The sequence below is a fragment of the Erpetoichthys calabaricus genome, chromosome 16, assembly GCF_900747795.2.
Source record: "Erpetoichthys calabaricus chromosome 16, fErpCal1.3, whole genome shotgun sequence".
In the NCBI taxonomy this organism is placed as follows: domain Eukaryota; kingdom Metazoa; phylum Chordata; class Cladistia; order Polypteriformes; family Polypteridae; genus Erpetoichthys; species Erpetoichthys calabaricus.
In genome coordinates this window covers 99,170,357-99,184,098 of record NC_041409.2, presented here as the reverse complement: position 1 = coordinate 99,184,098, position 13,742 = coordinate 99,170,357, and the positions used below count along the sequence as shown (strand labels likewise).

General features: G+C 42.5%; 1 protein-coding gene across 4 annotated transcripts in view; it reads left to right on the top strand.

Moving 5' to 3' along the window:
• The first annotated feature begins 554 nt into the window (after nt 1–554).
• The window catches only part of LOC114666379 (neuronal PAS domain-containing protein 3), a 764,183-nt gene continuing 750,995 nt past the window's right edge, over nt 555–13,742 (top strand). For 2 of the 4 annotated variants that reach the window (XM_028821218.2, XM_028821217.2), the window contains exon 1: nt 555–1,838. In XM_028821218.2, the coding sequence (XP_028677051.1) occupies nt 1,684–1,838 (155 nt within the window). In that variant the 5' untranslated portion in view covers nt 555–1,683. Of the gene's footprint in view, nt 1,839–6,303; nt 6,976–13,742 lie in introns of those variants that run through there. The other 2 variants (XM_051920026.1, XM_051920027.1) reach the window with 2 other exon arrangements.

Here is a 13,742-nt window from a genome sequence, read left to right as displayed (position 1 = left end):
TAGAAAATAAGAATAACATTCAAAATTCGCTTTTTTTTTTTTTAATAAAAACGTTACTGAATTTTGTAACTTGCTCTGCTACAACATATGTGTACAACATAACTAATTCTCCAGAGAAATATTTGACCTTTTATTTTAAGGGGTAGGACATGAATATTCAAGTATGGGAGAAGAAGTTTTAGCCAGTTCAATCAAAGTAGTAGAAAAGGAATAATAAAGAGTCTGAGATTAAAGAGTTAAAATCCGTAAGGTCTGTTGAGGCGGAAGGCTCCGAGCGCTGTGGGCCCGACGGGGTTAACTCCGCGAGTCTCAGGCGCGCTCTTGTGCTTGTCTCCGATTGGCTGCGCTCGGAGGCGCGCGCTAGGGTAATCAGCTGCAGCTGAGGCCAAGTTCAATATATACACGCACACACGCACACACACACACACACACGCACTCCCCCCTCCCATCCATAATACCCCCCCCTCCCCGCCAGGCATGGCTTGGCTGCGCGTCATAGCCCGTCACAACACTTTCACTGGGAGAATCCGCGCAGCAAACGCTTCCATTTCTATGACACGACTTCTCCAGAGAAAGAGTTGCAAGCAACTGGGCGTATTGCAATGCAGAGGCAGAGAGGGAACAAGCTGCACACATCTGAGAGTGCTCTCTGTCTTTACATACATGTATGCAAAATTAAAAAACATTGGATTAAGCGGTTTTGAGAATGTTATGTAAGAATTTCAGTAGGCAACAATCTTCCAGCTGAGTTTTATTACTGCCGAATTGCTCGCGTGTTTTTTTTTTTTATTTTAAACTGCCCATCGACTTTGCGAACGGATGATCTGTGGAATGTGAAAGTGGTACTGAACCCTAAATATGGCATTGGGATTTGAAAAAGATCACTTTGGCCAAGCAAGAACGCGTTGTACGATCCGCGCTTGAGAAGACCATTAGTTAGCCATTCATCAAGAGAGCGCAAAGGTGCGGGCGCTATATACCCTGCTTATACTGGATACTGGTAGAAGATCGCTTTGTTTTTCTACGGTAACGAACGAACGAGGAAAAGTGGCAAATCGCAACGCACGCTTGGCAAGAAGGCGCACAGGACAAAATAGTTTAGCTAACTTTTCTATCTCTGTAGCCTGAGTAGAAGTTGAGGACACTGCTGCAAACGCCAAGTACGTCGCACCTTCTACTCTTCCTTCTTCTTTCCCGGCTATGGAGATCAAGCGTGCGGTGCGGTCGCATCCAGCAGCAGAATAATTTCCTTGCGCCGACAGATGGGCGAGTGAAAGTTTGCGGAGATATTCACTCACGCACGCGCGCGCGTGCCCGCAACCAGAACAGCAGCAGCAGCGGCGGCGGCGGCGGCATCTGATCGACTTGAGGAGAAGGGTCCGCGCGCGCACTTGAGCCCCCCGATCAGGCAGCAGCAACAGCGGCGCCGCTCGCTCGCTTGCTTTCTTCATCAGAAGCTGCTGCCCCCCAGTCTCTCTTTCTCACACACACACACACACAGACACACACGCACTCACTCTCCCTCTCTTAACACTCCAAGAGAAATCAAGACGTACGATGGCTGAAGAGTTGCTAACCATCACTAATGGGATTGTGCTGTGACTTGCTCTGCTGGAGGGAAGGCTGCTGCTACTCACGTAAACATCTACAGACTCGCTTGGTGTTCAGCTCCTTGGAGCGGGGATGATCAGGATCTTCCCGGATTTCAGCGTTCAGGTGACGGCTGCGGCCGGCGGGGGAACCGGCGGAGTGACAACGGGTCCCGGCGTGGGAAGAGTCCCCGGCACCACCAACGGCACCGGCGCGAACGTCCAGGGCATCACTTCGTATCAGCAAAGGTATGCCGGCCTCTTTGGTGTCTTCTGGTCGCTCTTAAGTACTTCTGAGGGATTTCTTTTCAATGCATCTTAATTTAACTGCTTTGGAGAACAAGCACACCGCGCTGACCTGTCTGTCTGTGTCAGTGTCTCTTAAGATGTTTTATGTCACAAATGTTAAGGGAATGTTTGTTGTTTTTACGGGAGCGGGAGGGTGCACTGATACGAAAACTCGTATTGCTAAAAATGTCACCTTTCATTTCATCGTGAACTATCCTTGGGAACTTTTCTTCCTCAACTTGCGGAAAAGCAAACCTTTAATCTCGTGCCCTCGCCATCACACAGCTTCTGTGTAATTAAGACTACGAAGGGACAACCGTGCATGTCACCGCTCTCAGGCGAATTAGTTCTTCTTTTTAAAGTGACACTTGAGAGTTTCAGAGCAGCGGGTCCGAAAATGGGATGGTTTCGACTTTGGAAAACCCAAACCTGCCAGTTTCGAAGTAGGCAAACAAAAGCCGTGAATTTAAACAGCAAAGCGGGACGCAGATGAAGAATTGGGCTTAAACATTTGAAAGTCGCCAGTGGCGGAATTCCAGATGTTCCATTTGGACGCTGCCACACTTTCTGATTATTTCTCCAAATGGACTCGGGACATATGTAGATGTATATGTTCCAGTGTTGAATTATTTCCATCTCGAAAGTTTTAAGTACTTGGGAGATATATAAAATATATAAATATATATATAATAGGCATCATACATACGTTAAGTAATGACCTCAGCTAGAAGTACAACTCGATTCTCAGCAGGAAGGCGACACACATGTGTCATTCCTTATGGAGACACCGCTTTCTTTATATCTGGAAAACTTTTACACATCTGCATTCATTTATACAAACAACGCTTTCTGTACAAAATATCAATATGGACAGAGAAGAAGAAAAAATCCTTTTTATTTGGGAAATAAATTCGATTTATGGAGTCATCTGTCAGGGGTCACGGCGGGGCAGGCTACCATTACAATAGACAAGAGTTGATGCTTTCTGTGGCTGCGTGTCTGTTGTCAATTAGATCGAAAATATTTTAACAGCGACTTCATCATTGACTCCAGTGTCCATCAGGGCAGACTGTTCGCTGATTGATATGACAAATATTATTGTTCGAATTCCCAGATTATTCCCATTTATAGTTAACTACATCTTTCATTGTCACCAATACAGTTTTATTTTCCAATAACACACAGTGTCTTATTTTACAAATGATAATCTGCAGACCTCTATGCGCATCTCACGCTTTCATCTTTTTTCGGACAGGATTTTTTTTTATACTTCCTCTAAACGTATTTAAAGAAAGAAATAATGCGCTAAAGTAGCGCTTAAGGCGCTATAATAATCCTCGCATTTTACACTCAGTCTTTTCTATCATTTCTGTTACAATACGGATGGCGGAATTGTTCACCGTGGCGCTTGCTTTACTATACATAATACTAAAAAAACATCATCATTACCTTTTCGCATTTTGGCGTTTAGGCTCAAGACGTCTTGTGTTTTTTTTTTTTTTCCCAGGGCAGAGAAAACACCTGATTTTAGATTTCGGGAATGCTTTCGTTTTTTTTTTTCTTGTATTGAATTCTTATTCATTTGGTTAGACGCAGTTTATAACACTGAATCTCAGACATATTTTGTCCTGTAAGCTACACAAGGTAGGTCAACAAAAAAAAAATCAAGAAAATAGTCGTCAGTCGTGAGTTAAAGAGCTGGAAAAAAGACAAAAAGTGCGAAAGCGTTGTGCAACGAATTACAACAGGTTAGTGTTACAAGTCTCTACAGGTAGAAGAAGAAGAGGAAGAAGGCGACATGTCGAGCGCATCACACCCAGGCTACACAATCTCATTTGGAATTAAAACAACGAGACGTACAGAAATCAAAGTGGAAGGTAAAGCTGCGTTACACGACATGACACGACACCAACCCGGGCGACCCTTCAATGTCACATCGTGCGGATTTAAAGGAATCTGAGAAAAGTGGGAATTACATGGAGGGGGTCAGCTGGCAGAAACCGTAAACACTCACCACCCACACATATATTATATAGTGCCTTTTCTGTCTTTGTTATATAGCGTCCTTTACATTTATTTGACACTATTTTTCTTTCCTTCCCATCTATTATATAGTGTCCTTCACATCAGTTTATTAAATACTCCCTTTTCTGTCTTTCTATTATATAGCGTCCTTCACATAGATCTGTTTTACACTCTTATTTTTCTATTGTATAGCGTTCTTCACATTTATTTTATACTACCTTCCCCTCTATTATATAGTTTCCTTCACATTTATTATATTCTGCTTTTATATTTAGCATGTAGTGCCTTTTCTATTTATTCTATAATGCTCGTCACACATCTGTTGACTATTTTATTGTATACCGACCAAGGCATTTACAGCATGTGAGATACAATTAGTTGCATTTGTTTTGTTTTTCCAACTGGAGCACAGGCAGGTGAAGTGATTTGCTCAGGGTCACACCGTGTCAGCAGTGGGATTTGAACCTACAACCTCAGGATCTGAAGAGCCTTAACCGCTACACCACACAATTAATTACATTCTTTTTCTTTCAGTAATATAGTGCCTTTTTCTATCTATTATATACAGTAGTTACCTTTACATCTGTCTATCAAGTGTGTCCGTCACATCTATTAATTATATACCAGCTTGTTCCATCTTTCTGTCTATTGTACAGTGCCATTTCTATCTATTAATCATATGCTCCCTTTTCAATTATCTATCCATTATATATGCCTTAAAATCTATTAATTATATACAGTTCTGTTTTTCTATTATACAGTGTCCTATTTGTTAATTAATATGCTATTTACTCTTTTTATAATAGTACATTTTCCATCAATCTGTATAAATTATATACTGCCCTTTTCTATCTTTCTGTCTATTATACAGTGCAATTTCTTTATCTATTAATTATTTGCTGCTTTTTTAATCTTTATATATTCCACTTCTTTTAATTACGTACTACCTTTTCTTTTTTTTCTGTGATATTGTACCTGTTCTTCTGTTAATTATATACTGCTTTCTGTCTATCTATATACATTAATATGGTGCCTTTCATCCATCCATCTATGTGTTATTTCTCTTTATTAATTGTATGCTGCCTTTTTCTATCTATCGTATAGGGTCGTTCACCTCATATTTTTCTATACTGTCCTTTTCTCTCTATTTATTATACAGCGCCTTTTCTGTCTACAGTTTAGTGTCCTTCACATTTATCTATTCATATATCTGTGTCCATTTATGTCCATGTATTTCAGGTGAATGTACAGGATATTAGGAACCTGCAGCTCATTTTCTCCTCATATTCGCCACTTTCGAAATTTCACTTCCAATAAATCAAGGAAAACGCGTTCTTATGCTGCGGTAATTTGAGGTTCACCGTTTTTATTTCATCATAAGAGTCGATCGGTTGATTTTACTGTAAAGGCGTGCAGGGTGACTGTCTATGCATTTAGTGGTGCGCGCGTGTGTACCGCAAAATAAACGCGTGCATTAACAGGTGAATATACCCAAAAAAGAACCGAACTTAAATTGACATTTTAAAAACGAGACATAAGTCATTCACACGCGTGGAGGTACAAACCAGGGATTTTAAAATGAGTTTAGATTTCTACGTGGATGTCTGCACATGTACACCAAGCCAACACACGAACACATACTGTATATGTGTACACGCAGACGTAAAACACACACACGTTTTTGCATGCATGCATCCATTAAAGGAATTTTGAAATGTATTTCGAGGTGTACGATTACGCCTTTGACCTGTAAGAGTAAATGTGTCCGTGTGTGTATATGAACTAGCTAGCACACGAGAACAATGTCCGCAGCGTGCACACACCTGCACCTCACACAATTATTTCCCACATTCCGCAGCCGGCTTTCCTCGCAAGGACACAAGTGAATATCCTGGAGAACTGTAAAGGCTGAAATCGCTTGATCGACTCGGCAAATGAAGACCTCTGCACTAATCCCACCTCGTATGCCCCGACGAGGCGCGCGTGTTATACCGGAGAGACAGTTTGTTATGAAGTTAGTTTTGGCAGAGATAGAGAGAGAAGGTGCCGTCTCATCTTCTGACTGACCCCTTGGGTCGTTCGCCCTCGTTGCCCACAACATTTTCAAGATATTCTTGTACCAGTCCAAGACGGGACCATTCTCTGCGCTAAACGTTCAGGGTGTCATTGCCTAAGAAGAAATGTTTAATTGGCACGCCGGATTTTTGAGTGATGCGCCATGTGCTCCTAATTGACAAGTTATAATTCATCCAACCCCTTACGGAAGACTTATTATTATTATTAATATTATTATTATTATTATTTGACTATCAGAAATAAAACCGTAATATTTAAGAATCCGATTTGTCAAATTCATAAATAAAAGTCCACCATAATCGACAACGTGTATACCAATAATAAAATAATAAAAACCGAGCGAGCCTGCAGCTTCATGCGGTTCCCATTGACCAAAAAAAAAAGGCGAAACGTGAAGTTCGGTGCATCTTTGAGGATGTACAAAATGAAAACTGTCTCCAACTACAACTGAGTGGCGTTGTTGCGCCGGTAGGAGAGGAAAAAAAAATGTGTCCCTTTTCACAGAGACTCCGGCAGGAAAAGCAGAAAAATGCACCGAAAAAGAGAGAAAGAGAAAGGCATTTTCCGAGCAACAGAGACGGGGGGCATCTGATGCTTGTGCCCAGATGCTAATTCTTGCACGCTCCAGTCCCAAGGCCACTGCCATGCGAGGCTTGCCGGATTTCAGAAGCGTCCCTCGGCTTTCCTTCCACTTTTCTTGGCATGCCTTTAGAGCTTCATCTCGGCTTTTTTTCCTCCTTTCTTCTCGCTCGTGAGCGGGCGATTCATGGAGCCGGAGCAAGAACTGGAACGGAGAAAGCGCTATGGCTCTTCTTTTAGACGCTCGCTAGTGTTGCCGATCGCATTGTCGCCGTGCCCTTCTTCTGCAAAGCCAGAATCCATCTGAAGAAGAAAAGTAAGAAATAAAAAAAGAGGGAGAGAGAGAAGGGGAGAGAGAGATCAGGAAGATGGCGCCCACCAAGCCTAGCATTCAGCAAGATCCTTCAAGACGAGAACGGTAACGAGCGGATTCTTTTATTTGTCAAACTGTCGCCGCGACTCGGCGGGGGGGAAAGCGGTGGGACGCTTTTGGCTGCTGGTGCGTTGCGTGCGGTGTCACAAGTTGCCGGCTGGAGTACGTGTGAGATTTGGGACCTTCACGCAATAGGGTAACAGGTACAGCGTCAAAAAGCACGGCGCTTGGCGCCGCGGGGGCTGCGAACACAAGCTGCGGGGCGATCCCGTTACTCGACTCGGGCAGCGCGAGCGTGTGCACGGCTCCGCCAAGTGCCCCTTCTCCGCAGGCCGGGGGGCTCCGACACGCTCCGCTGGAGTGCATTCGCGTGCAGCTAGGCCGAGACGAGCTGTCTGCCGGGGGGGCACTGGTGGCGCGGCAAACATCACCTCGGCGGAAACTTTTCTTTTTTTTTTTTGGTCACGCATATGTTCACGTTGCACTCGTCACTTTATTAAGTACAGGCGGGTGCTTACAGGGGAAGGCGCGCTGCTTTTAAGGTTGTGCTTGACGTGCAGTGCTGGACTGGGATTTGTGCAGGGAGAAATCGGTGGACGCGCTCTCGGCCATCGAAACAGTCTTGCGGCTTGCGGAGTCGGGACCGCCTGTCAAAAGTGCACACGGTGGGGCTTGTGCAAAGTGCACGACAGGTAGCCTTGGAAAGTTCCACCCGCGCTCATGCACGCACGCGCGAGCGCGCGCTGGCTCGCTCCCTCGCCCGCCCGGGAATTGGACGAGTTCCTTAAGGCACCCGTCTCACTCGCTGATTCACCGACTCACTCAATTCATCCCGGAAAATGACCGTGCCGCCGCGATGTGACTCGACTAGAGACACTCGGACTGCGTGTGCACGCCGTACTGGCATTTGACCTTGCCTGAAAATCCTCAGTCACCGAATCACGGACGAGTGTGATCGAGATACGGATCACCTCGCCGCCAGCTTAGCTATAAAAGAAATCGGTAACCGGGAAAGGAAGATTAAAAAAAGGAAAGACAGGGAAACAACAACAAACCAACTGGACTGCCCTCCACGGCAAACAGTCGAACCGTTTGTTAGGGTCGGAGTGGGCAGGCGAATCCCACCTTTAATGCTGTGCTTTATGCCAAAGAAGAAGAAGAAGAAAAAGATTTAGTTGTCAGTGTTAGAATAACCCCATTATCGACGTACACAGCACGTATCGAATACCTGTTTATTGGTAAATTCATCCACCCATTATCGATTCGGAACTCGCATCATTCAGGGTTAAGGTCACAAGGGCCAGAGTCTGTCCCCGCAGCATCGGGAGCAAGACAGACATTGATCCTGGGCGAGCGCCAGTGCTTAATGGAAAGGATGGGAAATAAATTGAAGTTACTTATCTGCATATTGGAGCTGGAAAAAAAAACGCTTATGGATATTAGTTGGCCTGTTGTTTCATGGCAGTTTTATTATCTATCTGCATATCTGTATGTCTGTCTGTATGCCTATTTATTTGTTATACAGCAATTTTCAAATCTGATTTTTTTTACTCTATCTATCTATCTATCTATCTATCTATCTATCTATCTATCTATCTATCTATCTATCTATCTATCTATCTATGTTTGTCTCACTATCTATATATTATACAGCAATTTACATATCAGTGTCTCTGTTATAAAGCAATTTTAATATCTATATGTAGCATTTTTCATATCTATCTGTCTGTTTCTTATGTAGCATTTTAAATATTCAGGTAGATAGATATAGATCTATAGGTAAATGGCAATTTATTTGTCCCTGTGGGAAAGTTTGGCTTTTTACAGAAGCTCAATAAATAAAGCAACCAATCAATCTTATCATAATTATTATATCATGACAAACAACAAACCCCTTCTCAGATACACACAAGGGTGAATAACAAGTAAGAAAACTAAAAAGAAAGAAAAGATATCTACTGTATCTATCCTCTTTTTCTGTCTGTTTATTATTCGGTGATTTTATATCTGTTTGATAGTCTCACTGTCTATCAAATAGCTCCATTCATATCTATCTATTATATAGTGCCTTTATCTATCTATCTATCTATCTATCTATCTATCTATCTATCTATCTATCTATCTATCTATCTATCTATCTAATAGCCCCTCTCATGTCTGTCTATCTCTTATTTAATCCTGCCAACTACACTATTGTATAGTGCCTTTCAAAACTATGCATCTATCTATCTGTCTGTCTGTCTCCATCTGTTTGTAAATCAGATAGCTCTTTTCACATTTACCTATTATATAGTGCCTTTCATATCTGTCTGTCTATCAAATCGCTCCTCTCATGTCTGTCTGTCATTCTTTCTCTCTCTTGCACCTTAGTGTTAAAAGTGTTTTTTTGCTTTCACGCACCATGTCATTCATTTGTGAACGTTTTGCTTTTCCCCTGCTAGAAGAGACCAACACAAATATGGTGAATTTAAGTTGGGGCCAAGGCAGTTTAAAACAAAAATCCTGTCGGGTGTCATTCCAATTTTATGTTAATATTAATGGTCTTAAAACATGTTCTTACAATATCGCAATCAAAGTGTAATAAAAACTGCCTAAAAGACAATACTGTGTATTCATTAAAAAAAAAAAATGGAAATGTGTGTCGATGTTGCACTGAGTATGTGAGTGTAATGCCTGTATAGTGTATGTTTATTTTCACATATTCAAAGTGACTTACAAATTATAAGCCTGTGCTGACAACTTGCTAAATAATGTGTAAAAGCTCTAAACGCAGTTTCTAGATGTAAATGGCACGTCCAATTATTGCAAAACAAAAGCGCAGCCCGCTCCCCGACTCGTCTTTGCACACCATTAAAAGATGCACCGTGCGGTACAGACGTGCAGTGTACATAAGGACATGTTTGAAGTCCTCGTATGAGAATGTGAGCGAGGCCTTGCCGAGACTCCATAATGAGCCGGCCGTGCAGTGAACACATGAAGGCCGTGTTAGTCGTTGCAGACTGAGGGGTTAAGTCAACAGCAAGCAAGCCGTGGCACAAGTTAGGAACGGAGCGGTGGGACGCATTTCATCGAGGTGTGTGATTTATCTGAGCTCGTTTGCAAGGAAAGATTGAAGAACAAACGAGAAAGAGAACAAAATCCACTTGGATTATGAAAACACTCGGTGAGATTTTGAGTACACAATTGGAGTGTTTATATGCAGTATGTGGTGGGCTTGCCAGTTTTGTGCCACCTCTCCCCGTTTTGATGGCACTCACTTTCCTATGTGACCACACATCCTGGAAACTTTTTTTTTCTTTTTTTCCCTCCCCCTTTTTTTTTTTTTTTTTTTTTTTTTTTATTTCAAAAGGCGTCCATACTGGGGTGGCAGTTCAAGTATGGCCACCCGCTGCTTTCTGGGCCAGTGCGTGAAATGTGGCCGAAGCGTGTGTATAGTGTCTTTCAAGTGACATGTTTTCCTAGAGTATTTACAGCTGCATCAGTTGCAAATGTTTATGCTAAGTCAGTCTTCAGTAATCTCTCTGGCAGGAGCATATTTGTGTGCCATTCCGGGTATTTCTCTGAGATCGGAATCTTGAAGATGGAATTAATTTCAAGGAGAAACTTCATAGCCTGTGCATGAGTGCTTTCTTTATCACCTGTCTCCATTTGGCATTCGGAGAAGGTAAATCAGAGTGTGTGATTTGTTATTCTGCTCCACTTGAGAGTTGAACTAAATAACACTTGGTCTGAAATTCTGATTGAAGTTGTAGGAGGATATATTGAATTTAATGCTCCTTAATAGCATCTTCTTCTTGTTTGGCATCGACACTTCCATTCTGCCGACTGAAATCTGTGAAAATGCGGCTCTGTGGAGAGGGGAAAAAAAGTGGGAGGAGTGACGGTTTTTTCGGGAGAAATGTGGCTGGCAGGGGTTCAGAGAGAGGAGGGCCACCACAAAGCTGGCCTCAGTCTCTCACGGCGACACTGGACACAAGGCTTGGGAGGAAAACAAATCCAATGAAATGAAACCAAAGCAGAAGAACAGAGGCGCACATAAAGAGGGCATTGACGGGGGAGCCGTGGCAGCTCCTCGCGCTGTGCCCGCAGTCTGCCATATCCCAGATGAAGGTGATGGGTACGCGGAGATTGGTTGGAGGGATCGTCGGCTTGTGATGCTGCCTCCTTTTGGACCAACCCAAGGATCTGTCATGTTACCGATACCGTGGCATTGGCAGTCCCGTCTCGGTGCTCTGGGGGCTTTTCTCCTGCCATCCAAGTGCTTCCAATTGCTAGCATTTAGCTTCTGTCGAGAGCCAGACCGTCTTTTCTTCTGATTTAATATGGACGTATTGCTTTATTTTTCCGTCTGATGTAATGGTGGGCCGCCAGCACCTTGTTTGCTAAGGCATGAGTGCGAGAGGCTGTGTGTTTGATATGTTGCTAGAAAGTACGTTGAAGACTTTCACAGCCCCAGGCAAAAGCCGCCTCATTATTTTTAAATATTGAAATCCGTGTACTCTCGTGGTGTTCCCTGCACTTAACTTTCTCTGGAATGATCCTTTTTTTGTTATCATCATCTTCTTTTTCTTTTTTTTTTCTTTTGATTTTTATTCTGATTCTGTCAAATCTTTACACACTAAGAGTCAAACTTGATTCAGTGCTAAAGGAAGATGCAGGGGAATAAAATTCAGCATTCCAACTCAGACAGGTGGCCTGACCCCAACTTCATGGACCTCGGTTCTTAATGCTCAGGGCTGGGCATACAGTATGCATCAAGGGGGACCAAAATAAGATGAGGACCCCCCCCCCCCCCCGGAAGCCGACGTCTCCATTCTTCTCCAGCACTGTGACACACCTTCTTCATGACGTGACATGTTTAGGGCTGGCCGCTCTGCACGCACGGCTGTTTAAAAGAGAACACTAGACGATCCATGTCATGTTAAAAATCACGTTACTGTCCTGTGTGCACACATTGCATTCTAAAAGCCAAGTATACCTGTGTACGACACACAAGAAAAAATCAGTATCAGGGAGAGACCCCCGATTAATGAATTCATTATCAGGCTTACTCTGGGCCTCTATGAAAAAGGAAATGCGTCAGTACTGTCATTTTATTCATGTGAAAACGTGAACATTTGTAGTTAACGACTCCACTTTAAACAAAGAGCTGAGCATACAGTAAATCCATGTCATCCATTTAAATAACAACTTTTTAGGTTTCAAACTGTATAATATTACGGACACTTCTTCTCTCTCCCTGTTATTTAAAAAAAAAGAGAAAACAAAATATCAGTAGGGCAAAAGTTCAGTGGTCCTTCAGAAACCCTGGTCTGACAGAGTGACTGTCACCAGTGAGGCCTCCTCATCTCACCGGACCACTGAGGAATGAGTGAAGGTCGGCACCGTCCTCCCTTCTAATGGCCCTTCACACACTTCACATTCAGTCCTGCTGCATAAGCGAAGCGGGAGCTCGCCGCCAGCCCGAGTGTGAAGGAGCCAGGAGCACACGTTTGACTCAGGGACGTGGCTTGTAATGCACAGATTGTATTTGCGGGATTAAAAAAAAACATACAGTAATTACATATATATATATCTATATATCTGCTTGCCTGCTCTGTCTTTTTAAATATATATACAGTATATATATACTGTATATACTGCATACATGTACACCCTGTCTTTCTCAGTCCATTGCATGGCCCTCTCAAACACACTCACACTGCGGCCACCTTTTCACATGTCACCCCATGTTAACTACCCTGACACCAAATAGAAGAGCGAGTGCCTGACACTGAGCTGTCTCTACAGGTGACAGAAGAAAATTTTGGGAGACCATTGTTACCTTTGATTAAAGACCACCGGCCAGATATGGTGTAGTCAGGATGATCATACAGGATAGTCGTATCAAGAAATAATGAAGTATGCTGGTTATGTTTAACTCAGACAGTGTATATACTCTGTGTGTGTGAAGAAAACAAATGAGATGTGTGTATGTGTGCACACTCTGTGCTTTTACTTATATGAGTATTCTAGGTGTGTGTTCACATTGTGGTTTAATATATTGTGTACACCATGTTTTTATATACTACATATATAAAAATCTTTTTACACTATATGAGTGTATACACTTTTTTTAAATATTTGTATATATGTGTGTACACACTTGCTTTTACACTTGTATAAATGTGCAAGCACACTGTTTTTATGCACTGTATATGTAAATAGTTGTGTACACACTGTGCTTTTACATATATGGATACATTTTTGTGCACTGTTTTCACATATAGGTGTACACTGTGTGCGCTTCCTGTGTTTCTACATATATACATAATGTGTGTGTGTGTGTGTGGGTGTATATATATGTATGTATGTATGTATATATATATATATATATATATATATATATATAATGGGTTTGTATGCACACTATTTTTCTGTATATACTATATGTGTGCACACACTTAGATATATATTACACCAGTAATGGCGAACTGTATGATAACGTGCAGTGAAACCACTTGACTTGTGCATTCGTAGTTTTCCTCCTCTTTCTCTGTACGTTTACCATTCATTTGCTCAGAGGTTGATGCACTTGCTATTTCCTGAGCAGCTCTTGTTTTCTCTATCCTAGCGACCCACTTCTTCTTTTCTTTTGTTGGCATCTCTTCACATTAAAACTGATTAAGGTAGTGTTTGTGTTGCAATTACTTGGTACATTTTCTTTAATTTTTCACTTAAGTTGGCGTTTAAGTCTTCAACCTGCCTCAAGAATGATTTAAGATATGAAGAGGTAGTAGGGGAAGTGACGGCGAAGGGATGAGAACGCCGCC